The 27,320-nt window shown below is 41.0% G+C and overlaps 1 protein-coding gene across 2 annotated transcripts in view; it reads left to right on the forward strand.

The window, feature by feature from the left end:
* The window catches only part of lrba (LPS-responsive vesicle trafficking, beach and anchor containing), a 681,010-nt gene that overhangs the window by 481,933 nt on the left and 171,757 nt on the right, over nt 1–27,320 (forward strand). For both annotated transcript variants that reach the window (XM_078405961.1, XM_078405966.1), the window contains exons 44-45: nt 11,348–11,488; nt 13,715–13,834. In XM_078405961.1, the coding sequence (XP_078262087.1) occupies nt 11,348–11,488; nt 13,715–13,834 (261 nt within the window). The remainder of the gene's footprint in view (nt 1–11,347; nt 11,489–13,714; nt 13,835–27,320) is intronic.

Here is a 27,320-nt window from a genome sequence, read left to right on the forward strand (position 1 = left end):
TTGCACTATGTTGGAAGGTGACTGTCTATCAAGTGCAAGACCAGTTACTTTATTTTTTTTTTAATTTCCAGACATTAAAGTATATCCAAGGAAACAAGAGAGTTATTCACTGTATCAAAGGGACTTGTATTGTCAACAGAGAAGGGTCTCGACCCAAAACGTCACCCATTCCTTCTCTCCAGAGATGGTGCCTGTCCTGCTGAGTTACTCCAGTTTTTTTGTGCCTATCAACAGTCTCAGAACTGTTTTGAGGCAGGACAGCTTACCTGTTTCAGAAGTATAAGGTTGAACATTTGTTGAAATGGAACAAAATTGAATATGTGTTTTTTTGTAAAAATTCAGAGCTGAAACATTTATTGTTTTTATCCAAAACAAATTATGAGCTGCAGCCGAATGTATTCCAAAGTATTTGTGGATTTTGCTGCTGTTTAATCCACTACAGTGGCTGACCGATGAGTGTCCTGTTGGGAGCCAGCTCTGCTTTCTTTTGTTAACCTGCAGGCTGAAGAATTATAGCAGACTATATAATATGAAAAATAAGGAAAAGTAAAACACATTAGAATAAAAAGACATGCAGTAGTTCAAATTAAATCTCTGCTAATATTACTCTCATCAACATTGTAGATGTACTTTTCTTACATGGGTTTATGATATAAACATTGAAAACAATGTATTCCATTGTAAGCCATATGATGAGCAATAAGAGAGCTATTACTGAGGCAAAGTCGTGTAGAAGTAAAAGGCTATGGGGAAAAGGGACAATGGGGACTTAAATGTACCCATAGCTGTCTTGTCAAAGCCCACAAAAGCCTGTAAAAATGGAAAAGGTGACCAATTTACATTTGGCAGTGACCTGGAAGAGTGATGTGAGAAGATGCAACAGCTCACAGTGGATGCGTTTTTTATGAGGTCAAGATAAAGCTTGTTTATTTGTCATATACTTCGGATATGAACCGGAACAATGAAATTCAATTTTACAGGCCCATTAGACACAACAACAACAACAAACTATTGGTTATTCTAAGTAAACCAGATTATGATAGTACAACAACCAAAGTATGTACAACAGCCATCGTAATACAAAGTAGGTAGCGGTTTAGTTCCTGAGGTAGGGTTGTGCAGGGTGGTTAAAAAAACTGATGGTTGATGGGAAGAAGCTGTTCTTGAACCTGGAGGTAATGGTTTTCAGGCTCCTGCGAGGGTAACCAGGGAGAAGGTTGGACTGCTCAAGGATAATGAAGGGAATTTGTGATTGGAGTGTGGGAATGTAGGTGATGTACTAAACGAGTATTTTGCATTTGTTTTCACCACGGAGAAGGACAAGGAGAACAGTGGATAGGCACAAAAAGCTGGAGTAACTCAGCGAGACAGGCAGCATCTCTGGAGAAAAGGAATGGGCGATGTTTCGGGTCGAGACCCTTCTTCAGACTGGTTAGGGATAAGGGAAACAAAAAATATCGACGATGATGTGGGGAGATAAAGAACAATGAATGAAAGATATGCTAAAAAGTAATAATGTTAAAGGAAACGGGCCATTGTTAGCGGATTGTAGGGAGGGATAGGGAGAGAGGGAATGCCAGGGCTACCTGAAGTGAAAGAAATCAGTATTCATACCACTGGGCTGTAAGTTGCCCAAGCAAAATATGAGATGCTGTTCCTCAAATTTGCGTTTAGCCTCACTCTGACAATGGAGGAGACCAAGGACAGAAAGGTCTGTGTTGGAATGGGAAGGAGAATTAAAATGGCCGGCAACCGGGAGATCAGGTAGGTTCAGGCGGGCTGAACGAAGGTGTTCCGCTAAACGATCGCCCAGTCTACGTTTGGTCTCGCCGATGTATAAGCGTCCACATCTTGAACAATGGAAACAGTGGATGGGGTTGGAAGAGGTGCAGGACCTGAAAGGACTGTCAGGGTCCCTGGACAGAGTCGAGGGAGGAGGTATAGCGAAAGGTGTTGCATCTACTACGGTTGCAGGGGAAAGTACCTGGGGAGTGGGTAGTTTGGGTGGGAAGGGATGAGTTAACCAGGGAGTTGCGGAGGGAACGGCCTCTGTGGAAGGCAAAGGGGTGGATATGGGAAAATGTGGCTAATGGTGGGATCCTGTTGAAGGTGGTAGAAAATTTGGAGGATTATATGTTGTATCAGTGTGGAGAATTGTAATAAATAAGGTCTGTTTGAGATTATGAAGGAGGAGGTGTTGGGGCTCTTGAAGAGCATTAAGGTATATAAATTCCCCCAAACCTGATGAGATTTATTCCACTTTATTGAGAGAGGCAAGAGAAGAGACTGTGGGAGCCTCGACGAAGTTCTTTGTCTCTTCCCTGGCCACAGGTAAGATCCCGGAGGACTGGAGAGTAGCTAATGTTTTTTTACTTAAGAAGGGAGAATCCAGGAAATTATAGGCCAGTGAGTCTCACCTCAGTGGTAGGGAAACTATTGGAGAGAATTCTTCGGATAAGATTTACTCCCAATTTGGAAGAGAATGGGTTAATTGGGGACAGTCAGCGTGGCTTTGTTCACGGCAGGTCATGTCTTACTAACTTGATAAGAGGTTTTTTAGGAGGTGATGAAGGCAATCAATGAGGGTAGAACAGTGGATGTTGTCTACATGGATTTTAGTAAAGCATTTGATGAAGTCCCCCATGGTAGGCTCACCCAGAAGATTAAGATGCACAGGAATAACAGTGTTTTGGTTGTATGAATTCAGAACCGGCTTATTGATAGAAGACGGAGGGTTGTGTTAAAAAGACAATGTTCAAGCTGTGTGTGACCAGTGGAGTTCCACAGGGATGCTGGATCCTCTGCTGTTTGTAATGTATACAAATTACTTGAATGCAGATGGTTTGGTTTGCAGATGACACCAAGATCGCTGGGTTCACAGACAGTGAGGAAGGCTGTCAAGGTATACAGCAGATGTAGATCAGCTACAGATATGGGTGGAGAAGTGACAGGTGGGGGTTAATCCGAGCAAGTGTAAGGTATTGCACTCAGGGAGGTCAAATGTAAGGGGAAAATGTACAAATAATTGGTTGACCCTTGACAGCATTGATGGACAGAGGGATCTTGGGTTCAACACTCTGAAAGTGGCAACATAGGTAGATAGAGTGGTAAAAAAAAAGGCATATGGTATGCCTGCTTTCATAGGTCAGGGCATTGTGTATGAGATTCAGGAAGTCATGATGCATCTTTATAGAACTTTGGTTAGGCCGCATTTGGAGCATTGTGTGCAGTTTTGGTCCAACCATTATAGGAAGGATGTGGAGGTTTGGAAAGGGTGCAGAGGAGGTTTATCAGAATGATGATAGACACAAAAAGCTGGAGTAACTCAGCGGGATAGGCAGTGTCTCTGGAGAGAAGGAATGGGTGACATTTCGGGTCGAGACCTTTCTTCAGACCGATGTCTGGATTAGGGAGTATTAGCTGCAGGAAGAGATTGGACAAACTTGGATTGGTTTCTCTGGAACGTCGGAGGTTGCAGGAAGACATAATGAAATTATATAAAATTATGAGAGCCATAGATAGGGCCATAGATAGGACAGTCAGAACCTCTTTCCTGGGATGGAAATGATATACGAGAGAGCGTAGCTTTAAGTTGAGAGGGGAAAAGTTCAAAGGAGATATGTGGGAACTTTTTACACGGCAGAATGAGTGCCTGGATTGAGCTGTTGGGGTGGTGGTTGAAGCAGATATGATAGTGGCATTTGAGAAACCTTTGGATAGGCATATGTATATGCAGGAAATGGAGGGATATGAATAATGTACAGATAGATGGTCTTGGCACGATGTTCAGCACAGACATTGTCGGCCAAAGGGGCTGTACCATTCTATGTACACTCTTGTCTATCACAACTTTGATTAGTTAGCCACTTCACAAAGTTGTAGTGCTTGTGTTTTCCAAAATGAAAGTGTTACTTATTTCAACTATGTTTAAATCTCTCGCTTCCCCCTTCCCACACCATCCTCCCATTAAATGAGAAGATAAAAATAATGTACCAAAGTATGAGCCAATCAATTGATTTTTTTTACAAAGATGTATGCTGAGGGAATGTTGTTACCAGATTGAATTTGTAATTTGCATGTTTTGTCTCGGGAACGTAGACCTGATTTACTTTAGTCGTCTTTAACAATATATAAAATAACCTGCATTGGATGCATTATTTATAAGAAAATGTTGTTGTTGATGGGTTTTGAGTCAATATTATTGCAAAACATTATTTTGGGAAGTAAATCATCAATTTCTATTCACCTAATTAAGATGCAGCAGTCTTTCAGATGAGAGACTTGGATGTCACTGGAGTATCCCTTTATATGATTAATTTAAAATCCACTTGTCTGTAAATATCTTCTATAATCTTTGCGTAACCAATTTAAAAATATCCCAGACACGGAACATGGTCAAACAATGAAGCTTGTGATTTAAAGATCACAGAGCACATCTATCCGGAAATGTTCGATGGAATACAAAAGAATTCAGTTAGTCATGGTATTTCACAAAATAACATTGTTAACCCTAAGGGTAGTCAAAGTAAATCAAGTATAAATTAAAACGATTTACAGTTTAGAAAATAAACTAAGTAGTCCAAGCTGAATGAATCAGACACCATACCTGGCATTTCATACACTAAGAGTGGATGCATTCTATAATTTATTACTGATAATATTAATCAATGGGGATTTTCTTTTAAACAAGTATATTGCTTCATATTGTTTTATGCAGGTATTTAAGATGTCATTTATAGTTGAAGTTGAGATGATTGCCAAGTTGTTAGAAGTCATTGTTATTGAAACTTACATATTTGTAATTAGGCAGATGCTTTGTCAAATCTAGATACTCCATAAATTGCAACTGGACTGGAAAGCATTGTGTAAGTGGGGAGACAGGAAAGTGGACAATTACCGTGCAAGAAAAGAAAAGAGAAACAACAGAAACTAAATAGGGAATATCAGATGAAGAAATACTGATATCTTACAGATGGGAAGTCAGTGAAGGTTGCGATCTGCATATTAATGCTGAAAACACTTTCCAGCAGAAAGATTGTCAAACCATTATTGTATACCCCATATTCACATTTAGGAAAATACATGTTACTTTATTTTTATTCTCCTGAAATTTATCAATGCTTAAGGCAGTGTTGATTTGGATGATCCCATCCAGCATAGCAACAGCGGATGCTGCAACAAATATCAAAATTCTAGGAAGGAAAAAAACTGATCCAGGAGTTTTGAAATGATTGTTTCCAGTGACCGGAGAATGTGCAAGTGTGCAGAATACAGCTTTTGGGCAAAGTCAAGCTCAGGTCCAATTCTTGGTTAAATATTCTGCTGAAATCATGGATATTCGATCAGGTACCAGAGGATTTTGAATACTGTCCCTCAGTATAGATCTTTGAACAGGGAATAGAACTTGCAAGGCAAGCAAGAAATTATTTATTAAGTGTTTTCAAATTCAGAGGATATGATCTGTAATAAATTAACAATTATAGTTTAGTTTAGTTTAGAGATCCAGCTTGGAAACGGGCCCTTCATTCAGCCCACCGAGTCTGCACCGACCAGCGATCCTCGCACATTAACTCTATCCTATACGCAATAGGGACAATTTACACTTACACCAAGCCAATTAACCTACAAATCTGTACGTCTTTGGAGTGTGGGAGGAAACTGAAGATCTCTGAGAAAACCCACGCAGGTCACGGGGAGAACGTACAAACTCCGTACAGAGAAGCAATCATAGTCAGGAACGAACTGTTCCTGGTGCTGTAAGGCAGTAACTCATCTGCTAAGCCACCGTGCTGCCGCACGAGATGGTGTAAGTGTGATTTCTGTAAATACCTCTTTGAAATTAGCATGCTTGTGTTATGTAAAAAGAATGGACTGTGCAGTTCTGCAATACTAACTCTAAGGACCATATTGCGGTGAAAATGCAAACATTTTTAAGGATATAAATGGGAGCAGAACCCTATGATTCTGTTTGAATATTAATAGATGTTTTGAACAAAAGATCAAAGATCGCACTTTGAGAACAGAAGAAATGGATAACATTGTAGGCCATATCGTCCCATCATACTTCTCTACTTTGAAATGAGACCAGTGCTGAACCTTGTCTGTCTTCTTGCATAATCCCTTGATTGCTTTAGTGACCAAATATTCATGTCTTTGCATATATTTGTTTAATGACTGAGCATCCTAAACTCTCTGGGGTGATGAATTAGCATTTTCTTAAGTAAAGAAACTTCTCCTCACATTGGTTCTAAATGGCTAGCTTATACTGACTCGGGTTCTGGACTTTTTATAGAGTCGCCAGGCATCAATGCTGTCTAATATTGTCAGAATTTTGAATGTCACAAACTGATCAATTCTCAATTTTATTGAGTGTAGACCAAGCTTCCTTAACCCTTCTGGCCCATAGGCACAGACAACCAAATTGCCATAGTAGACTATATCACGTCTGTTGAATACTTTTTTTTGTACAGATATTAAACATAGAACTGTACAGGAATAGGCCCTTCGGGCCACAATGTCTGTGCCTAACATGATGCCAAGATAAACTACATCTGCCTACATGATCCATATCCCTCAATTCTCTGCCTATCCACATGTCTATCTAAAAGCCTCTTGAACATCGCTATTGTATCTGCTTCAATTTGGAAAATCATTATTGGATTTGCAGATATGGCCCATGTCATGCATTAAGCACAAAAAATATGTCTCAACACTCATAAAGCCTGAGGCAGTAACTCACTCTATCATTCCTTTTAGAATCTTGTGTGATTCAATGAGTTCATCTTTAATTCAACTAATTTCTAGCGATAATGGGCTAATCTTACTTGATCTCTAATCCTCGGTCAATAGTTTCACTCCAGGAACCAATCTAATGAACATTTGTTACAAGGCATGCATCTCCTTCCTTGAGTATGGAAACCAAAATTACATGCACAATTCCAGGTGTGGATGTGGTCTCACCAAGGCCACTGCCACTGCTGCAAGACCACCTTATCATGTACTCCATTTCCCTTGCAATAAAGGGAAATGAATTATTTCATTCTTGCCAGTTGCTTGTTTTATTGTACATTAACTTCATGCATTTCATAACACATTGGGTTGTGTTCCCTCATCAAAAGTTTTTTAGCAGTTACAATATATTCTGTTTTTCTATTCTTTTGCCAAAGTGAATAACTTATATTTTCCCTACATTTTATTCCATTTACCATCTTCTTGCCTTTTTACATAACTTGCCAACATTGCATTGCACCGTCTGCTAATATGAAGTGAATTGTGGCTTACCAAAGTTTCATTCTATACTGATAATCACGTTTGTATCAATATTGGATTTTTACATATTTTTTAGCTGAGATAATTTTTTTGTTTCAGTAGCTTGCCCATACCGTCATTCACTGAATGGGGGATTTTTTTTAGGGACTGGGTAGTATGATATTATTTTGATGTTAGGATGAAACTGCATTTAAGACCAGAAGGCATCGATGCTGTAAACACAGTTTGAGGTCACTTACAGTTTAATTGGTGCCTGTAAACAAAGTACGTAGATTTTAATGTGCTAAGTTATTCTCGATGTGGTTGGCATTCAGCCACTCTTAGGTACCAACTCCTGGAATTACATGCGGTTAAATTAAGTGACAGATGTCCAGCAAATCTGTCATTCCTCTGTGCATCTGACAGAACCTTTGAATCTGCTACCTTGTCTTTGAATGGAGGGAGACCCACAAAAAGAGGAAAGAAAAGAAACGGGAGTAAGAAGAGTACAGATCGGGTTACATTAAAGTAAACTAGATCCAAAAACACCCAAGAAAGTTGTCCTAAAAAATACTGACAATTGTGTAGTCAGAGAGTTCAGAAACAGGCCCTTCAGCTCATTTGCCTAATCCCAACTGCCCAAACCAAATATATGCCTCCTTATGTTTTTCTGCCCAGAGCCTCAATATCTCACATCAACCAGGGTTCCTCAAACTTGCCAACCTTGTGCTACATCCTGCCAGGAATATGCATCCCTCAAGTCTTGCTATCACACGTTTAAAAGCTTCCCACATATTAGTTGTCACTTTACCTCCAAACAGTCTCACCCAATCAACCACTGCAAGTTCCCACCTAATGCTCCCAAAAAAAGCCGTGACCCTATTTAAGATCATAATTTATGCATCATTCCTATCTTTCTTTATAACTATTTTAAAACAGATAAAATGATGGTCACTGGCCCCAAAATGCTCTCCCACTGACACTGCTGTTATTTGCCCCACCTCGTTCTGTAAGAGGATGTCCAGTCTTGTGCCCTTTCTGGTGGTGCCCTCTTAATAATCTGGGATCTCTCTTGGACAAATTCAACAAATTCCACCTGTTCAGGCCCTTTGTCCAATGGGTGACTTAGTCAATATTAGAGAAGTTCAAAATAAACTGCTTACCCACTTCAATATTCTATTTGAAGATCCATAATCATCAGTGATTTGAGTTCCTCCAGCAGTTTTTATTTAGGGGAGTTAAAATCTCCTATGAATATTACCCTATTATTCTTCCAGCCATCTGCGATCTCTCTACACATCTGTTCCTCTAACTACTGCTGTGTCTCGACGCACTGTTATGTCTGCCCTCATCAAAAGGACAACACCCATCCCCTTCCTTTCTTACCTATACCTTTATCACACTTGTTGCATCTGAACCCTGGAAAATTGAGCTGCCTGGTCTGCCCTTCTCTCAGCCATGTTTCTGCATTCGCCATAATATCCCAGTTCCTTGAGCCAATCCATGCATTGAGTTCAGCGGCCCAACCTTTTAAGCCTCCTGCATTGAAATAAATACAGTTTAACCATTAGCTTTTCCTCTCCCTTTGTCGTGCTCCCGGCTGTCCTGTCTGCTAAACTTGCTGCGTCTGATGACAGAATTTGCCCTATATCTCATTTCATTTATAGCATCCATTGGCCTCAATAATGATCCAGAGTTATTGTCCCAATTACCTGACACAGCACAGTACAAGTTCTGATTTACTTTCTATGTGATGGAAAGCTTCCTGATAATTCAGGTTCTCATCTAAGTTATGTACAGCCCATGAGCATTTGGGAGACCAGTGGGATGGACTTGCCAGCTGCTTCATTGCTGCAGGCATCTTCTGTCATGTGGGACTCGGATTTTGGCAGTATCATTGCATCTTGCAGAGTAGCGGAATGGTTGAGTTAAATGCTCTAGTTTAACTACACATTGCCCTTGATTGGCCTAATTTTTTTTAAATATATTGCAGGGCGGTCATTTTTCTGACTTGTGACTTGGTTGGGTTCTGAATAGTTCTCATGAACAGGAAGCTTGTTGTAACCTGTGGAGGACCTGTAGCCCAGAACTTCCCTTTTTTTTTTCATCATTCCTTAACTAATGCTTCTAGATAAAAGTGTAAGAAAATAACTGCAGATGCTGGTACAAATCGAAGGTATTTATTCACAAAATGCTGGAGTAACTCAGCAGGTCAGGCAGCATCTCAGGAGAGAAGGAATGGGTGACGTTTCGGGTCGAGACCCTTCTTCAGTCTGAAGAAGGGTCTCGACCCGAAACGTCACCCATTCCTTCTCTCCTGAGATGCTGCCTGATCTGCTGAGTTACTCCAGCATTTTGTGAATAAATACCTTCTAGATAAAAGAATACCTTGGGTTCTTCTTAATATCATAAACGTTTTTTTATTCAGCACTACCTAAAACAGAACATTTGAGTTTGAATAACATTAGCATTGCTGAGCCTTCTGAAAAAAGAAGGATTCTCCTCATACTTTCCTTGTACAAAAAGCAAAATGTTACTATTTTACGCTTTTCATAGGCTCAAAGGGTTCAGTTTATTGTCACGTGTACCAATTAAGGTACAGTGAAACTCAAATTAGCATACAGCCATACTAAAAAAAAGCAACAAGGCATACAACTACATAAAAGTTAATATAAACATCCACCACAGCGGATTCCCCACATTCCTCACTGTGATGGAAGGCAATAAAGTCCAACCTCTTTATTCTCCCACGGTCGGGGCAGTCAAACCATCTGCAGTCGGGGCGATCGAAGCTCCCGTGTCGGGGCGGTCGAAGCTCCTGCGGCTTGGAGCTCCCGATGTCGGTCTCTGACCAGGGACTGCGAGCTCCACAATGTTAAAGTCCGCAGGCTCCCGTGGTTGGAGCTCCCGGTCGGACTCCAGCAGAGGCCGCCAGCTCCTCAATGTCAGGCCGCAGTGCAGACGGAGATACTTTACGGAAAGGTAGCGCATCTCCACCGAGGTAAGAGATTTTTAAAAAAGTTTCCCCCAACCCCCCACCTCACATATAACAAGCTAAAGAACACTAAAACATACATTTAACACATACTAAAAAACAACAAAGAAGGAAGGGACGAGACAGACTGTTGGCGAGACGGCTGTTGCGGGCGCCACCCAGTGGTATTGCAGTAATCGATCATGAATGCAGTACTTAAAGTAAACTTGAACGTCATAAAATCTCCATATGATGACTACTTTAATTGATTGGCAGTATAAATTCATATTCTATTTGAAGATCCATAATCATCAGGACAGGAAGGATTAATGTTTAGTTGCCCAATCTTCATAAGATCACAAATGTAAACCATTCCAGAGGAGTGGCATACTGCAGGTTAATGGGCTTCTTGCATTTTCTGAAGTTTATTCTATCTGATAGGTTGTTTCTATTAATTAAAAGATGTATGAAGCACCAGAAACCGGTTTTGAAATTGCTCTTGTTGCAAAAACGGACGTGTCATAATTTAAATGATTACATTCCCGAAATTGCATTTGGTTTGTGCTTCTGGACAAACGTTATTTAGAGCAAGATGTTGCAAACAATAAGTTTGCTCTTTTACTTTGAAACAAGCTTCATGCTGAAAAAAAGGAAATACTTGCGCAGGTATTGGAAGTTGAAATAGTTAAAGTGAATAATTTATGTGCAGCATATAATGTTTATTTTATCATGGCACGCAGTAATTAAATGATTTTCAAAAGATCTTTAAGATTGTTTGTTAGCAATGTTTCATACTGTGATGCTGAAATGTTTCACTTAACATGTTATTTTCTATCCATTGTGCATACTATAACAAATAAATATTGTATGTTAATAATTTTACTGCGGGAATTCTCATTATAATATTTGCTGTAACATGTTATGTATTGTAGAGGTAAATAATCTTGTTACATGTAGTGTGTTCGTGTTAGGAAAATCATTCGACATGAGTTTTTCAATGCTGTTAAAAGGGTAACCTTTTGTTCATGACATACATTCATGTCCCCAGGAACAAGATATTTCTGGGGAAGATAGTCTCTGAATCATCTTTATTTTCAAACTAATTATTTTGTCCTTTCCCTTTAGCCTATCGGAGCACTTAACCCAAAAAGAGCAGCCTTTTTTTTGGAGCGTCATGAAAGCTGGGAAGATGACCATGTTCCTGCTTTCCACTATGGGACTCATTATTCGACCAGTAGCTTCACTCTCGCATGGTTGTTAAGAATAGTAAGTACGATGACTGTAAAATTTAAAGCTGCTTTATCCAGTCAGCACATTAATGTGTCTCTCCCTTTGAAAAAGTCCCTTGATTAAGGCACGATAATGCAGCACAAAGGAGACATAAATCTTACACATAAACTGGAGTACTTAGGCTAATTCCAGGTAATTACTTGCACTTGATTTTTTTTTTCCAAATCAGAATATATTTTAAGATCATTTAAAATCAATTTAATCGCTTGATTTTAGCATAGATTGGGAATAATTAGGTGATAATTTGAAAACACTGCAATAAAGTACCTCCATAAAATAATTTACAGTTAATAAAGTTCTTTATGATTTGAAGCCTCATAGAGAAAGATGTGAAAAACAGTTTTTTTTAATGGTATTCAGTGCATTGCACCAGAGGATGTTTACACACTATGTTGTAGTTGAGAAGTGACAATTGCAAACGGAAATTGTTGCAATTCACAAATGCTTTCATGAATTGACCCCCCTCCCCCCACACACATACAATTTTATTCTTGAACTAATAACACAATGATTTACTATATGTATGGCTGGATGTACGGGCTGATCAAAGATTGGGTGGCAGCTGTGAATGGAAAAGATAGATTTATTGTCATTGTTTATGTAACCTCTATTAGAATTCCAGATCTTCAGCATTTTCTATATTTATTATCACATTTCCAATATTTGCAGTGTTGTTTATCTTTTGCATTAATTATGTGAATTATTTTATAGTAACTGCTCGTTTTTTAATTTAACTTTTTTCCTTTGAGTATTGATATTCCTTAATCAATTCATAAGTCAAATGTTACGACATAGGAACAACAATTAGACTCTTTGAACATTTTGCACATCAATTTTTTTTCTTCTATAAAGGCTCTGGCCACCCTTTTGTGCCTCACCAAGTGGCCATAAATTTATTAACTTAAACTCCAAGTGTCAGCAATATGTAGACTAATATGAGATAATTATTTTGGCATGCATTACAGCTGAGCCTGATCCTGACCTCATCCAGAATCCATAAGAACATAGTGATCGAGGGTGGAAAAGCCAGTTAATTTCTCCCCCTCCCCCCAACACCTCAGAAATATGTGTAAAAGGCCCATTGTCGGCAGCATACAAGGAAGAGGGGACGGGAGAAAAAGATATACAAGGAAAAAATGACAAATATATATAGGGAATGAGGAAAGATGGGTGGGGAAATTATGAAAGAGGATGAGAAATGGTGGGGAAATTAGTTGGGGAGGGAATGGGGTGGGATTAAGGAAATAATGAAAAGAACAGAGGAGAATAGAAGAATTGGGAAAAATTAGAAGAATAAAATATGAAATTGAGAATCAAGGATTGAATAAGTGCAGATGCAATGCAAATTTAAATATTGAACAAGAGCGAGTGAGAGAAAGGAAAGAGAAATTGCTGAGATAAATTAATCATTTCCTTAATTTCTTTAGCAAGTAAAATAAACCTGGAAGTTGCTTATTTGTATTAACCAGGTGACAATACATTCTCACTTTTACCTTATTTGAACTTCCATTGCCTCACACTGTAATTCACACTTTTACATAGCCTGCAATTACATTAGACTGATTTCACTGTGCTCCTAATCAACCAGACTCATTGTTTGAGTCTGATAATGAATTTGAATCAGTCCCATCCCACTGTTGATGAGCTTCGTATCTTTCCCTCTCATTGGGCAGGTTTTGCAGGTTCTCAATCAGACAACTAAATGGAGCAATGGTGTAGTGACAATGCACTCTTTATTGTGGAGGGGAAAAAAAATCAAGCATTGCTATTGCTGCTTTGTACAAATATAATCCCTTGTCAACCAGTCATTGTACCATTAAGAACAGCTGTTCATCTATCATGATCATTCAGCATAAAGAAATCAAGAATATCTCAAGAGTGGCAAGTGGATAAGCTAAGGTGTTACTTTTAACGTTTCTTAAGTCTTTGTTTAACTGATTTATCATGTGAGCTTTTGAATAGTGGAAATCTAACAAATCAATCCAATTGGGAATTGCCCAGGTAAATTAATGACCAAATTTATCTTTATGTAGAAGTAATCAAGGAGGCAAACTTTGTCTTGACTTTTTAATGTTACTAATGCTAGATGACTGTCAAACATTGACTTTTCAATACCCAATTATTAATACTTATTAGGTATTTATTTAAATATGGAATGGTTGTTTTGCCTCAGAAATATTAACTTAATCATTTATTTTACAGGAGCCATTTACTACCTTCTTTCTAAACCTACAAGGAGGAAAATTTGATCATGCTGACAGAACATTTTCTGCAGTGTCCAGAGCCTGGCGCAACTGCCAGCGTGATACCTCTGATGTAAAGGTAGGTAATAATATTTCCATGTTTACTAAAATTAAGCATTGATCGTCTCAAACAATGCAAGTGGTATTTACTACAATTACAACATTTGTAAAAACAGATAATTTGGACTTGTTCTTCTTTATTATGAGGTAATTTTATAAATTCAAAGAACAGAATAGATATTCTTTCACAAAATGCTGGAGTAACTCAGCAGGTCAGGCAGCATCTCAGGAGAGAAGGAATGGGTGACGTTTCGGGTCGAGACCCTTCTTCAGACTGAAGGTATTTATTCACAAAATGCTGGAGTAACTCAGCAGGTCAGGCAGCATCTCAGGAGAGAAGGAATGGGTGACGTTTCGGGTCGAGACCCTTCTTCAGACTGATGTCAGGGGGGCCGGACAAAGGAAGGATATAGGTGGAGACAGGAAGACAGTGGGAGATCTGGGAAGGGGGAGGGGAAGAGAGGGACAGAGGAACTTCTAAAGTTGAAGAAGGCAATGTTCATACCGCTGGGCTGCAAGCTGCCCAGCCGAAATATGAGGTGCTGTTCCTCCAATTTCCGGTGGCCTCACTATGGCACTGGAGGAGGCCCATGACAGAAAGGTCAGACTGGGAGTGGGAGGGGGAGTTGAAGTGCTCAGCCACCGGGAGATCAGGTTGGTTAAGGTGGACTGAGCGAAGGTGTTGAGCGAAGCGATCGCCAAGCCTGCATTTGGTTTCGCCGATGTAAAGAAGTTAACATCTAGAACAGCGGATGCAATAGATGAGGTTGGAGGAGGTGCAGGTGAATCTCTGTCTCACCTGGAAAGACTGTTTGGGTCTTTGGATGGAGTTGACGGGGGAGGTAAAGGGACAGGTGTTGCATCTCCTGCGGTTGCAGGGGAAATTGCCCGGGGATGGGGTGGTTTGGGTAGGAAGGGACGAGTGGACCAGTGAGTTACAGAGGGAACGGTCTCTGCGGAACGCAGAAAGGGGAGGAGATGGGAAGATGTGGCCAGTGGTGGGGTCCCGTTGTAGGTGACGGAAATGTTGGCGGATGATTTGTTGGATCCGCTGGCTGGTGGGGTGGAAGGTGAGAACGAGGGGGATTCTGTCGTTGTTACGAATGGGGGGAGGGGGAGCAAGAGTGGAGCTGCTGGATGTAGAAGTGACCCTAGTGAGAGCCTCATCTATAATGGAAGAGGGGAAGCCCCGTTTCCTGAAGAATGAGGACATCTCTGATGCCCTAGTGTGAAACACCTCATCCCGGGCACAGATGCGGTGTAGACGGAGGAATTGGGAGTAGGAGATAGACTTTTTGCATGAGACAGGGTGGGAAGAAGTGTAGTCCAGATAGCTGTGTGAGTCAGTGGGTTTATAGTAGATGTCAGTCACTAGTCTGTCTCCTGTGATGGAGATGGTGAGGTCCAGAAACGGGAGGGAGATGTCGGAGATAGTCCAGGTATATTTAACGGCAGGATGGAAATATTTGATTTCTGATTTGTGAAAGTATTTGAAAGCATGGTCATCTCCACAACTGTCAAGTCAGATGTACTATAAAAGTTGAGTCAGAGGTTCACCAGATATTTAATATATATCCTTCGTCACTTCTTAGTGGGGCTAAAGCTGAAATTATTAATCCAGTTTTCACTTGAAATTCCATGCCTTGATTTTTTTCATCCAACCCCCTTGTGGCAACTCTGGATTCAGCAGTTTTGTTAACTGCCTGGACACTCATAGCTTTGAAGCCAACACCCAGTCTATCTCCAAAATACCCTAAGGTCAACTGGAAATGTCAAACTCACTCTCACCCTCATCACAACTGATATCCTCTTCCTTTCTACCAGGCATAACCTCCTCAATTGTACAGTACTAGGGTACTAACTGTGATCATTTACATGTGTTGTACTTAATCTTAATCCTGAATTACCCCATTTGCACTCTCTTTCACTGGCCAGCTACTGCATGAACTGCATTGATTTCTAAATTCCTTGTTGTTGCCTACTAAAAGCCTTAATGAACTTATTCCAACCTTTAATGTGTTTTCCAGTCAGACATTTTTCACATCCCTCAGCTCACTTGCCACATATTTGACCCTGATTTGCTGTTACTTTTTTGGCTGTCCTTTATCTCATTTTAGCAAGCGACTGCATTTTCTAAGGTCCTTAAACTAAAATCCTCCTCAAATCCTCCTCAAATTCCTCATTAAAATGCACTTGTCAAATTTCCTATTCCTACACTTCGAATTTATCCATCTACTTTCTTCGTCTTTTGTTAAGTTCTTCAAGGATATATTTTGCTGCTTCATCGATTTAATGTAACAAGAAATCATTTATCAACCCCCATAGTCATTATAATTTTTCCATGGTCATAATTTTTCCTGCTGCTTTCAAAGTTTAGATGATTACTGCTGCACAGCTATCTGTCAGAAAATGTCAAGAGTGATACAAGAACCATCCATGTTCTCGCCTTCCCCTGGGTGAAATACTTTGTTGTAGCAAAGCTATTTGCTTTTCAAAGCATGAAATGACTAAAACTCAGCTACTGAGACTGGCATATTGGAGTATTCAGCGGGTCTGAGTTCTGGATTACAGAATCAAAACATTTAGTCTTATGAATTGTGCAGGCTCCTTTATGTGCTTCATTTAAAAGCCATCTCACTTGCTTTTCTTTTGAGGTAATGTTTCAGAATAAAAAAAGGTCTAATTCTCATTTGAAAATTATATTTCTATCCACCAGCCGAGAACATTTTATATTTCAGAAACAAATAGCAAAAAAAATAGTTAAATGCAACAATTGAACTTTACAAATGTGTGGGTACAATTATTGGTCATTGAAACTGTATTATATCGCATAATGACAATATATGGGTTTAAAAGCTTATTTCACTGCCTGCACTGATTATGTTTGAACATAAAAAGGCAGGGATTTCTCCATTCCTTACAAACAGATAGGTTTTTTAGGTAGGCTGTTAAGAAAAGGTTCAGTGAAATTACAAGAAGAATGCATAGAAAAAGTAGCAGCAAAAAGCTCATTAATTGACTTCAAATCATATATTTTTGGTATTAATATGCTATGTCTTGTGAAGATGAACGAATAAAATGGAACATTTTAATATTCTCTGAAAGTATTCTAATAGTATTCAGCATCAACATTCAAATGTAATTTTTATTTAATGAAAGTAGCATACAATTTTTTTTTAAACTAGCAATTATTGACAACAATCTGAAGGGTTCACTGTTGTGTTTTGGTGCACTTGAGTCTGGCTGTAATCACAGAATAAAGTTGCATATGGATTATGCACAACACTGGGGCAATTTCCGTAACATATCCAGTTTATTTTTAGGTATACAGAATGTCCAGTTCATGTAAGGTTAATGGATACCAGGATGAATCTTCTGTGATCCTTTTAATTTCAAAAAAACCTTCCTGGGCAATGGATTGATTGATTATTTTGATTTGTTGTTCAAGTATCAGTTAGCTGGCTTTGCCTGGAGGCCAGTGCAAATCAACCTTGCAGAGAATCACATGAATTGGCTGCAGAAAGAGTTCATGCCAGTAGGTATCACACTTTAATGAAGAAAGCTGAAGCATATGTGTGGTCACAACCAATTCATGTCTTCATACCATGAAAGCCTTGGGGTTCATGATCAAAGCAAACATCTAATCCTTATATGGCTGCACTGGGATATAACCTTTGCTTGAACCTATTGGAATGTTCTAGTTATAGTGACTTTTAACAAATTCAAATTAATTGTTTTTATATTTCTTTTGTTTTGTTCATTTTTCATGACAATGTCTTGATTTATAATATTTCCCTACTATTTATGATATTAATTTACTAATCCATTTATATGTTATATCATAAATAGCATATAAAAGGACTAGTAAATTAATTTTATATCATAAAATAACTACTCACTCAATATTCATAATGCACTGCGTTTTTCTGGAATCAGACTTCTGAATCTGCTGTATAAAGAATGTGCAAGTTCTTAGGTTATTAGCACAGTGCATAAGATTCAAATCCAGAAACACTTTTTAAATATTATTCCTCTCTTCCTTCTCTTCACTCTCAGTTGGAGGTTTGCAAAATGTCAGTGTGAAGATTTTTGAAAGATACTAAAAAAACTTCCTGGAGCCCATATGACGATGAGCTCCCAAAACAAAATATACGTAAAAAGCAAGAGTGGTGAAATTTTACAAAGCAAAATTATAAACGTTTCAAAATATCTTCTAATTGTAGAAAAATAATACAAGGCAACTAATTTAGCACCGACCAGTACATTTAGTTAATGTGCTGAGGTGGACATGTTGGGTCCAAATTTCTCCTCCGGGCCTCTCCTAGGGTAACCCTCCCCCAACTGACGATCCTGCGAGCCTGGCAACCCTCTCCAACTGATGAAGCCCGTTGCCGGGCGGGGAGTGTCCCCCGGGGCCGTGGACAGGTGAGGGGGGCACAGGGAAGGGGAGAGGGAGCCACTCACCTCAGCCCTGTGCTGCCAGCGCTGCAGCCGAAGCGAGCCGTGGACCCAAAGCCTCTCCAGCAGCACGGCGGTGATCTTCGGCGAATGGTGGCGATGGCCATCTTGTTGGACCCTCTGCCTCCGCGCTGCACCATGGGAGGAAGGTCAGGCGTGGGGCACGCTGGGACGTGCGCCGGACCTCCCGGCGGGGGGGGAGCGCATCTATTAAAGCCAGCAGCAGCTCGTGGGCTCAGCAGCCCCCTCCCCCTCATTGGCCCCAAAACTCTCCTGCATTGATCCAGCACCCTCTCCTCCCTAACTCCCCCTCCCCCTTCTCCCCCCTCCCCCTCACCCCCCCCCACTCACCCACTCCATCCCCCCTCAGCCCCCCTTATCCCCCCTCAACCCCCCTTACCCACCCTCCTCCCCTCCCCCACTCTCGCACTCGATCCCCCCACAACCCCCCTCCTCCCCCTCACCTACTCCATCCCCCCTCAACCCCCCAAAACCTCTCCTGCATAGGTCTTGCACTCTCCGCCCCCTCACTCACTCCACCCCCTCAACTCCCCCTCAAATAGTTTGAGTTATCACAATTGCATCATTCAATTTGCCAGTTTTCTCCCATCTGCCGATGACTGTCAAAGTCGTAGCAGATAGCCAAAATTTTCTTTTACCCTACGACAATGACCACAACAATGCCGAGTCAGGTCGATACAAGTTACATTTTTTGTGAAACTAGCACCTGGCTAAGAGGTTACACTGTCTTCGGAAACATCGCAAAATTCCCATGCTTATCAATGCTTCTCCGGCGTCCTAATTTTCGCTGAAATCACTGACGAGTCTGTAATTACTTTAGAGTTTTGAAATATAACATCTTGCCCGGGTTACTTGAAAACCAAGCTTCACGGTAACAAGGCATAAACTGGATTGACTTCCAGTTTACTAATAGCAGTATTAAGAAATTTAATTTTAAACGTGGTTAAATGGATTTTTGTACGAGTGGGCATTCTATGAAAATGTACAGGAGGTGCATATCTGGTTTCTGGGTTGTGTATCTGGGTTGGGAGCCTACTTTAAAAGTAATCGCTGATGGCCATAAACATCGTGAAATTCCCACTCTAGCCTGACCGTCAAACTCTCGCCTCCAATCTACCTGTCAAATATCCTGACGGTAAATAAATTGGTTAAACACAAGTATTTTATGGTATCTTCAAATGACTTTACTTAATTTAATATTACGTGCTTCTCAATGCATCGGTGACAACCTAGCAAACCTGGGTACAGTAACCTGCCTGTGTTTGGTTATCTCTCTAAACCTATCCTACCCTGTCCAAATGTTTTTTAAACGTTGCGATAGTACCTGCCTCAATTACTTCCTCCGGCAACTCGTTCCATACACCCACCGCCTTTTGTGTAAAATAAAAAGTTACCCCTCAGGTTCCTATTAAATCTTTCCCTCCTCACCTTAAACCGATGTCCTCTGGTTCTTGATTTTGCTACTCTGGGCAAAAAACTGTGCATTAACCTGATCTATTCCTCCCATGATTTTGTACACCTCTGTAAGATTGCCCCTCATGCTCCTGCATTCCAAGGAATAAAGTTCTAGCCTGCTCAACCTCCCTCTCGCTCAAGCCCTCGAGTCCTGGCAATATCCTTGTAAATCTTCTCTGCACCCTTTCCAGCTTGACAATAACATGGTGACAATAACATGGTGACCAAACTCAACACAATACTCCAAATGTGGCCTCCCCAACATCGTATATACCTCAACTTATATACTCAATACTCTGATTGATGAAGACTAATGTGCCAAAAGCCTTTTGACCACCCTATCTACCTCTGATGCAATTTTCAAGGAAATATGTACCTGCACTCATAGATCCCTCTGCTCTACAGCACTTCCCAGAGCTAGTCACAGGCCTCCAGTCCGACAAACAACCTTCCACCATCACCTTCTGCTTGCTTACATGAAGCCAATTTTTAATCCATTCAGCTATCTCTCCTTGGATCCCATGGGATCTAACCTTCCAGAGCAGCCTACCTTGCAGAACCTTGTTGAATGTGGTCTCACTAGGGCCGTGTACAACTGCAGAAATACTTTTTTGCTCCTATACTCAACTCCTCTTGTCATGAAGGCCAACATGCCATTAGCTTTCTTCACTGCCTGCTGTAGCTGCATGCTTACTTTCAGTGACTGATGAACAAGGACACCCAGATCTCTTTGTACTTTGTACTTCCCCTTTTCCTAACTTGACACCATTCCGATAATAATCTGCCTTCCTGTTCTTACCACCAAAGTGGATAACCTCACATTTATCCACATTAAACTGCATCTGCCCTGCAACTGCCCACTCACACAACCTGTCCAAGTCACCTTGCATCCTCATAGCATCCTCCTCACAGTTCATACTGCCACCCAGCTTTGTGTCATCTGCAAATTTGCTAATGTTACTTTAAATCCCTTCATCTAATTCATTAATGTATATTGTAAATAGCTGCGGTCCCAGCACCGAGCCTTGTGGTTACCCCACTAGTCACTGCCTGCCATTCTGAAACGGACCAGTTAATCCCTACTCTTTGTTTCCTGTCTGCCAATCAATTTTCTATCCATGTCAGCACCATACCCCCAATAACGTGTGCTCTAATTTTGCCCACTAATCTCCTATGTGGGACCTTATCAAAAGCTTTCTGAAACTCCAGGTACACTACATCCACTGGCTCACCCTTGTTCATTTTCCTAGTGATATCCTCAAAAAATTCCAGAAGATTAGTCATGCATGGTTTCCCTTTCGTAAATCCATGCTGACTCGGAACGATCCTGTTACTGCTATCCAAATGTTCCACAATTTCTTCTTTTACAATTGACTCCAGCATCTTCCCTACCACTGATGTCAGGCTAACTGGTCTATAATTTCCTGTTTTCTCTCTCCCTCCTTTCTTAAAAAGTGGGATAACATTAGCTACCCTCCAATCCACGGGAACTGATCCTGAATCTAGAGAACATTGGAAAATGATCACCAATGCGACCATGATTTCTAGAGCCACTTCCTTAAGTACCCTGGGATGCAGACCATCAGGCCCTGGGGATTTATCAGCCTTCAGTCCCATCAGTCTACCCAACACCATTTCCTTCCTAATGTGAATTTCCTTCAGTTCCTCCTTCACCCTCAGACCTCTGTCCACTAGAACATCTGGGAGATTGTTTGTGTCTTCCTCAGTGAAGACATATCCAAAGTACCTGTTCAACTCGTCAGCCATTTCCTTGTTCCCCATAATAAATTCATCTGCTTCTGTCTTCAAGGGACCCACATTTGTCTTCACTTTTTTTTTCCTCTTCACATACCTAAAGAAGCTTTATATTCTTGGCTAGCTTACCTTGGTACCTCATATTTTCTCCCCGTATTTCCTTTTTAATTATTTAAGAGATTTTATGTACATAAAAGGGAAAAACGGTAACACGAGAGAGAATGGGAGCCCTCAGGAATCAAAGTGGTTAACTCTCTGTGCAGCCACAGGAGATGGGCAAGGTCCTCAACGAGTATTTCTCTTGTTTTTACCGTGGAGAAGGACATGAGGACCGGGGGAACTTGGGGCAGTCAATGGAAGTGTCTTGAGAGCAGCCAGTATTAAGGTCGAGGAGCTGCTGAAGGTCTTGATGGTCCTGACGCATATGAAGGTTGACAAATCTCCCGGGCCTGATCAGATAGCTTCGAGGATACTATGGGGAAACTAGAGAGGAACTTGCAGGTACCCCGGCTGAGATTTATGAGTCCTCATTAAATACGGATGAGGTACTGGAAGACTGGAGGTTGGAAAATTTTGTGCCTCTATTCAAGAAGGGCTGCAGGGACAAGTTTTGGAACTGCAGGCCTGTGAGCAGAACATCTGTTGTCAGAAAATTACTCTTCTGAGGGGTAAGATATACCTATTTTGATTGACAAGGACTGAGTAAGGAGAGACAGCATGGTTTTGTAAGTGGGAGGTCGTACCTCACGAAGCTGATTGAATTTTTTGAGGATATGATAAGGGGGACTGATGAGGGCAGAGCTGTAGACATTGTCCATAGTGCAGTGTAGGTTTACTAGGTTAATTCCCGGAATGGCGGGACTGTCATATGTTGAAAGACTGGAGCGACCTGGTTTGCATACACTGGAATTCATAAGAATGAGAGGTGATCTTATTGAAACATATAAGATTATTAAGGGATTGGACACGCTTGAGGCAGGAAACATGTTCCCAATATTGGGGGAGTCCAGAACCAGGAGCCACAGTTTAAGAATAAGGGATGGGCCATTTAGAACGGAGATGAGGAAAAACTTTTTCACTCAGAGAGTTGCAAATCTGTGGAATTCTCAGCCTCAGAAGGCAGTGGAGGCCAATTCTCTGGATGCTTTCATGAGAGAGTTAGATAGAGCTCTTAATGATAGCGGAGTCAGGGGGTGTGGGGAGAGGGCAGGAACGGGGTACTGATTGTGGATGATCAGCCATGATCACATTGAATGGCGGTGCTGGCTCAAAGGGCCGAATGGCCTACCTTTGCACCGACTGTCTATTGTCTATCCTCTTTTTGCCCTCCTGATGAAAAAGAGATAAACCGAGACATTTAAAATTTGGAACCATACTGATGAAGATATCAACGATGAGGAAATCAAAGTATGATTGTGCAAGAAACAAGAGGGAGAACAACAGAGTTTCTATAAGATTGTACGGTTGAAGAAGGTTACAGGAAGTGATTTGAAAATGAGGACAATTTCAGGATCAAAGAATTGCTCTAGGAATAACTTGGTAAGCACGAGGTGATGGTTGAATGGATCTTGATTTTATAATAATAATATTCCTTTATTTGTCCCACACCGGGGAAATTTACTGTGTTACAGCAGCAATGTGGATAGCAAGAGACATTCATTATAAGTAAAAATAAAGATAAGGATAATTGTCATTTTTTACTGTGTTTTTTTAAACTGTTACTGTTAACTGGTCTGTTGACTGGTCTGCTGGGAGTAGCGCTGGTTGTGCAGTCTCAGCAGCGGGATGGAAGGATCTCCGATATCTCTCCTTCACACAATTGGGGTGAAGGAGTCTGCGCTGAAGGAGCTACTCAGTGCAGTGACAGTGTCCTGCTTGGGGTGGGAGTCCTTGTCCAGTAGCGATGTTATCTTTGCCATCATCCTCCTCTCTCCCACTGCCTGTTCTGAGTCGAGGCGGCAACCCAGGACAGAGCTGGCCTTCCTGATCAGCTTGTCAAGTCTCTTCCCCTCCACTGCTGAGATGCTGCTGCTCCAGCAGACCACTCCATAGAAAATGGCTGATGCCACCACAGTGTTGTAGAAAGTCCTTAGGAGTGCACCCTGCACTCCAAAGGACCCGAGTCTCCTCAGCAGGTAAAGTCTGCTCTGGCCCTTTTTGTACAGTGCATTGATATTTTCGGTCCAGTTAAGTTTATTGTTAAGGTAAACACCCAGGTACTTATAAGAGTCCACTCTCCTGATGTCCATTCCCTGGATGTTCACCAGTGTCGGGGGAGGAAGTGGCTGCGCCTGCGGAAATCCACCGCCATCTCCCTGGTTTTCCCCGCGTTGATCCGGAGGCGGTTCCGTTGGCACCAGTCCACAAAGTCCCTGGTCATTTCTCTGTACGCCCTGTCTTTGTCGTCTGTGACGAGGCTGACGATGGCAGAGTCATCAGAAAACTTCTGTAAATAGCAGTTTGCTGAGCTGTGCCTGAAGTCTGCAGTGTACAGGGTGAACAGGAAAGGAGCTAGTACTGTTCCCTGCGGAATCCCTGTGCTGCAGACCACCATGTCCGAAACATAGTACTTTGTCCTCACTGTGGTCGGTTGGTGAGGTAATCCAGAATCCAGGATGTGAGGAGAGCCTGTTTTTGTACTGTACTGTTCTATGTTCTGTTAGTGTTAGTGTTCAAAATTAAAGACATTGAATTCTAAGATGAGAAAGAGTGACAGGTGTTTTCCTTTTTCAAATTTAATCTAAAGGCGTAAAATATTGCGGTGTCCAATCATTGTTGAACTGGCAGGAACAGAACAGTATTCTGTCATACCACCGCCTCTGGTTTTTCTGTCCTGCCATTGGGAAAGGCCGCATGTATGACTGGTGATGAGTGTGCCTGTCATATTGGCAGGAAAGTATGATTACACAAGGTGAAAGTCCAGTTGTTGCTTGTTGAGTCTGTGGGACAACTTTGCCAGAGTTGCCTCGTCTACTTATGTTAATAAAGAGAAATATTCACTGTCAATCTGGTTTACATGCCTTTGTCATATGCTGCACCAGCTTGATACCAGGTTTTTATTCTTTTTGGGCTTCACCATTACAGTTTGATGCAGCTTATGGACATTTGGGGCCTTTTGAGTACTTTTAAGAATTAACCACATTACTGTGGTTTTAACCACGGAAGTGTGGTGGATTTTCTTCCCTTAACGTCCCTTGTGTCAGTCTGGGCATTCATTGATTACTGTTACTAATTACAGCTCTTTTCCAAATCTATTTTCTTCCTTTTAACTGAATTTAAATCGCCCAGATGCTGTCATGGGATTTGACCTTAAACATCTGGATCATAAGACCGGGCCTCTGGTTTGCTGGTCCAGTAACATAACCACTTTACCATTGTACCAAGAATATCTCTATTTGGCATGCTGCCAATTACTTAGCGTAAACTGATGCACAGAATCAGTTTCTAATGAAATGTACTTCACAGCAGGAGAATGTGGCCATTGAATCTAACATGATTTCCATCCTGGAAAATAAAATGTAGGATTTTCAGGCCTTCACTTTAGAATTGATTAATTTTCTTATTGATGAATTTAACGGTCCCAGTGATTTTAGTGCAGCATAATGCCTTTACAGTTGTTTTCTTTTGGGTTGAATTGCAATCTTCTGTTAATGTTTACAATATGCTGCAATTCTGCAGATTGGATGGGATTTTAAAGCATTGTGCCGGCTGTATGATGCAGTACTGTGTTTTATGATGTTCTAACAGGTTCTTTGGATATTATTGCTCAAATTACTTCCCATTTAAATTGAATACATCCACACGAGTGAATACTTTGACATAATGTCAGTCTCTTCACTTAAACTTTGGCTTGTTTTGGAGGGAGCAAAGACAAGGGAGGTCAGAGGTAGATGCAGTGACATTAATCTAGAGTCTTAAACCACCTTCATGCTGACTGACTTTGCATCTGTGTGCCAAAGAGTTATTGCTAGTCTCTGACCTGACAATTAATCTTCCACATTCTTGTCTTGATTTTTTTTCCAGTTGGTTTTAGATTAACATGAAATGATATTGCTATGGATCACATATAGTGTTAGAAGAATGTAGTTTCCAAATCTCTGAAAAAATCTTTTTCATGCAGTTCTGAATTTTCCAAGTACTTATCTTACACCCCTTAGACTATCAGGCCTCTGTGCTTCAGCAGATCACACTTGCAATCTGCTCTGCGAGCCATGGCAATTGTTCACAATCAAAGCTGCAATAGGTTTGCACAGACTGTGGCAGAATGTCAGGTTGCACTGAAGGACAAAGCTTTCATAAGGTGCTGATTCCCAATAGTGGCGGAAAAGCTTTACCAAGGGAAAAGTAACTTGGTTTGCTAGCCCAGTAACACACCTAGGAAACTTTTGTGCCCAAAGGGCAGCAAAGTGGCACTGCTGGTAGAGTTGTTGTCACAACTAGGTTCAATCCTAACCTCCAATGCCATTTGTATGGAGCTTGCAGTTTCACCTTGTGAGCGAAGTGAAAATGAAAAATAACTGCAGATGCAGAAAAACGGAAAATGCTGGAGATACCCGGAAGGTCAGGCTGCACCTTCCAGGTCACCTCTCACAGTTACAGCCTGACATGCTGAGTATTTCCAACATTTTCTGTTTTTATCTCCTTCTGACCACATGGGATCATGTGGGTGCACCAATTTTCTCCAAAATCCTCAAGATGTGTGGATTGATTGGTTAAATGGAAACCATAAATTGTCCCTAGTGTGAAGGCGAGTGGTAGAATCTAGGTGGAGTTGGTATGGAAATTGGAGAATTTAAAAAAAAGAGATTAATGTTAAATTAGTGTAAAGAGGTGGTTGATGGTCGACATGGACCCTGGGCGAAAGGGCCTGTTTTGTTTCCTGCTTTATCTCTATGAGTTTGTCTCTCTATGTGTCTCTATGATTATGAGTTAATGGGTTGTATCTCTCTGGCTATTGCCAAGTGAGCAATAGTAAGTGCATGAAGGTGGAAATCTGAAGACCAAGCTTTGTTGAAGAACGCAGATTCTGCCATAGAAAGCTAAGACAGTATTAATGATTCTAACTTCATGCAAAACACACTGAGATGCTTGCTGACTTTACCCAGAGGAATCATTCATTCCATTTAACAGCTTTTTTTTAAGGAATCCTTGTAAGAGTGTTTTGATTGAAATCTCAGTATGAAGACTTCCCAGGCTACGGAAGACCTGACATATGGAAATCTGACTTAATTTGAATTCTTCATATTTTTAAAGGTTATTTTAAAGATAGGAAAGTCAATTATTGAAATACAAAATCTTCAGGTGCTGTAGAATAGGGGGTAGCATCCTGTCATTTCAAAAGACAACCAATCTTCAATCTCCCTGTGGCAATCAAATAGATACATTGTCACAGCAGGAGGGCAATTGAGAAATTTGCTTTGTAAATAGATTAGACAATCTCTTCTATTGACATTTGTAAAATGCATTATCAAATAGTGTTACATCTGTTGATACTTTAAGGTCATCAAATTTGGTGTGGGACATTGATTCTGTACCATCGAGACTGAAATGGCTGCGCTGCCATAGCAGCTGCAGCTTACCTGCGGGCCATTTGTCTTTGTGTTTTTGTTGTTTTTTTGTCTTAATTGTAGTTGTGATGCCGTGTTTTTGTGTTTGTGTACTATGTGTGTATGTGGGGGGGAGGGGGGGAACTGTAAAATTGTAAATAGGTGTCCCTTCCGAACGGAGACCCGACCTTTGTTTTCTGGGTCGGGTCTCCGTTCCTGCTGCGGCCTACCATCGGCCCAACTCCTGGAGCTGGCGGCCTCCAGGGCTCT

This window comes from Rhinoraja longicauda, chromosome 1 (assembly GCF_053455715.1).
Source record: "Rhinoraja longicauda isolate Sanriku21f chromosome 1, sRhiLon1.1, whole genome shotgun sequence".
NCBI lineage: Eukaryota > Metazoa > Chordata > Chondrichthyes > Rajiformes > Arhynchobatidae > Rhinoraja > Rhinoraja longicauda.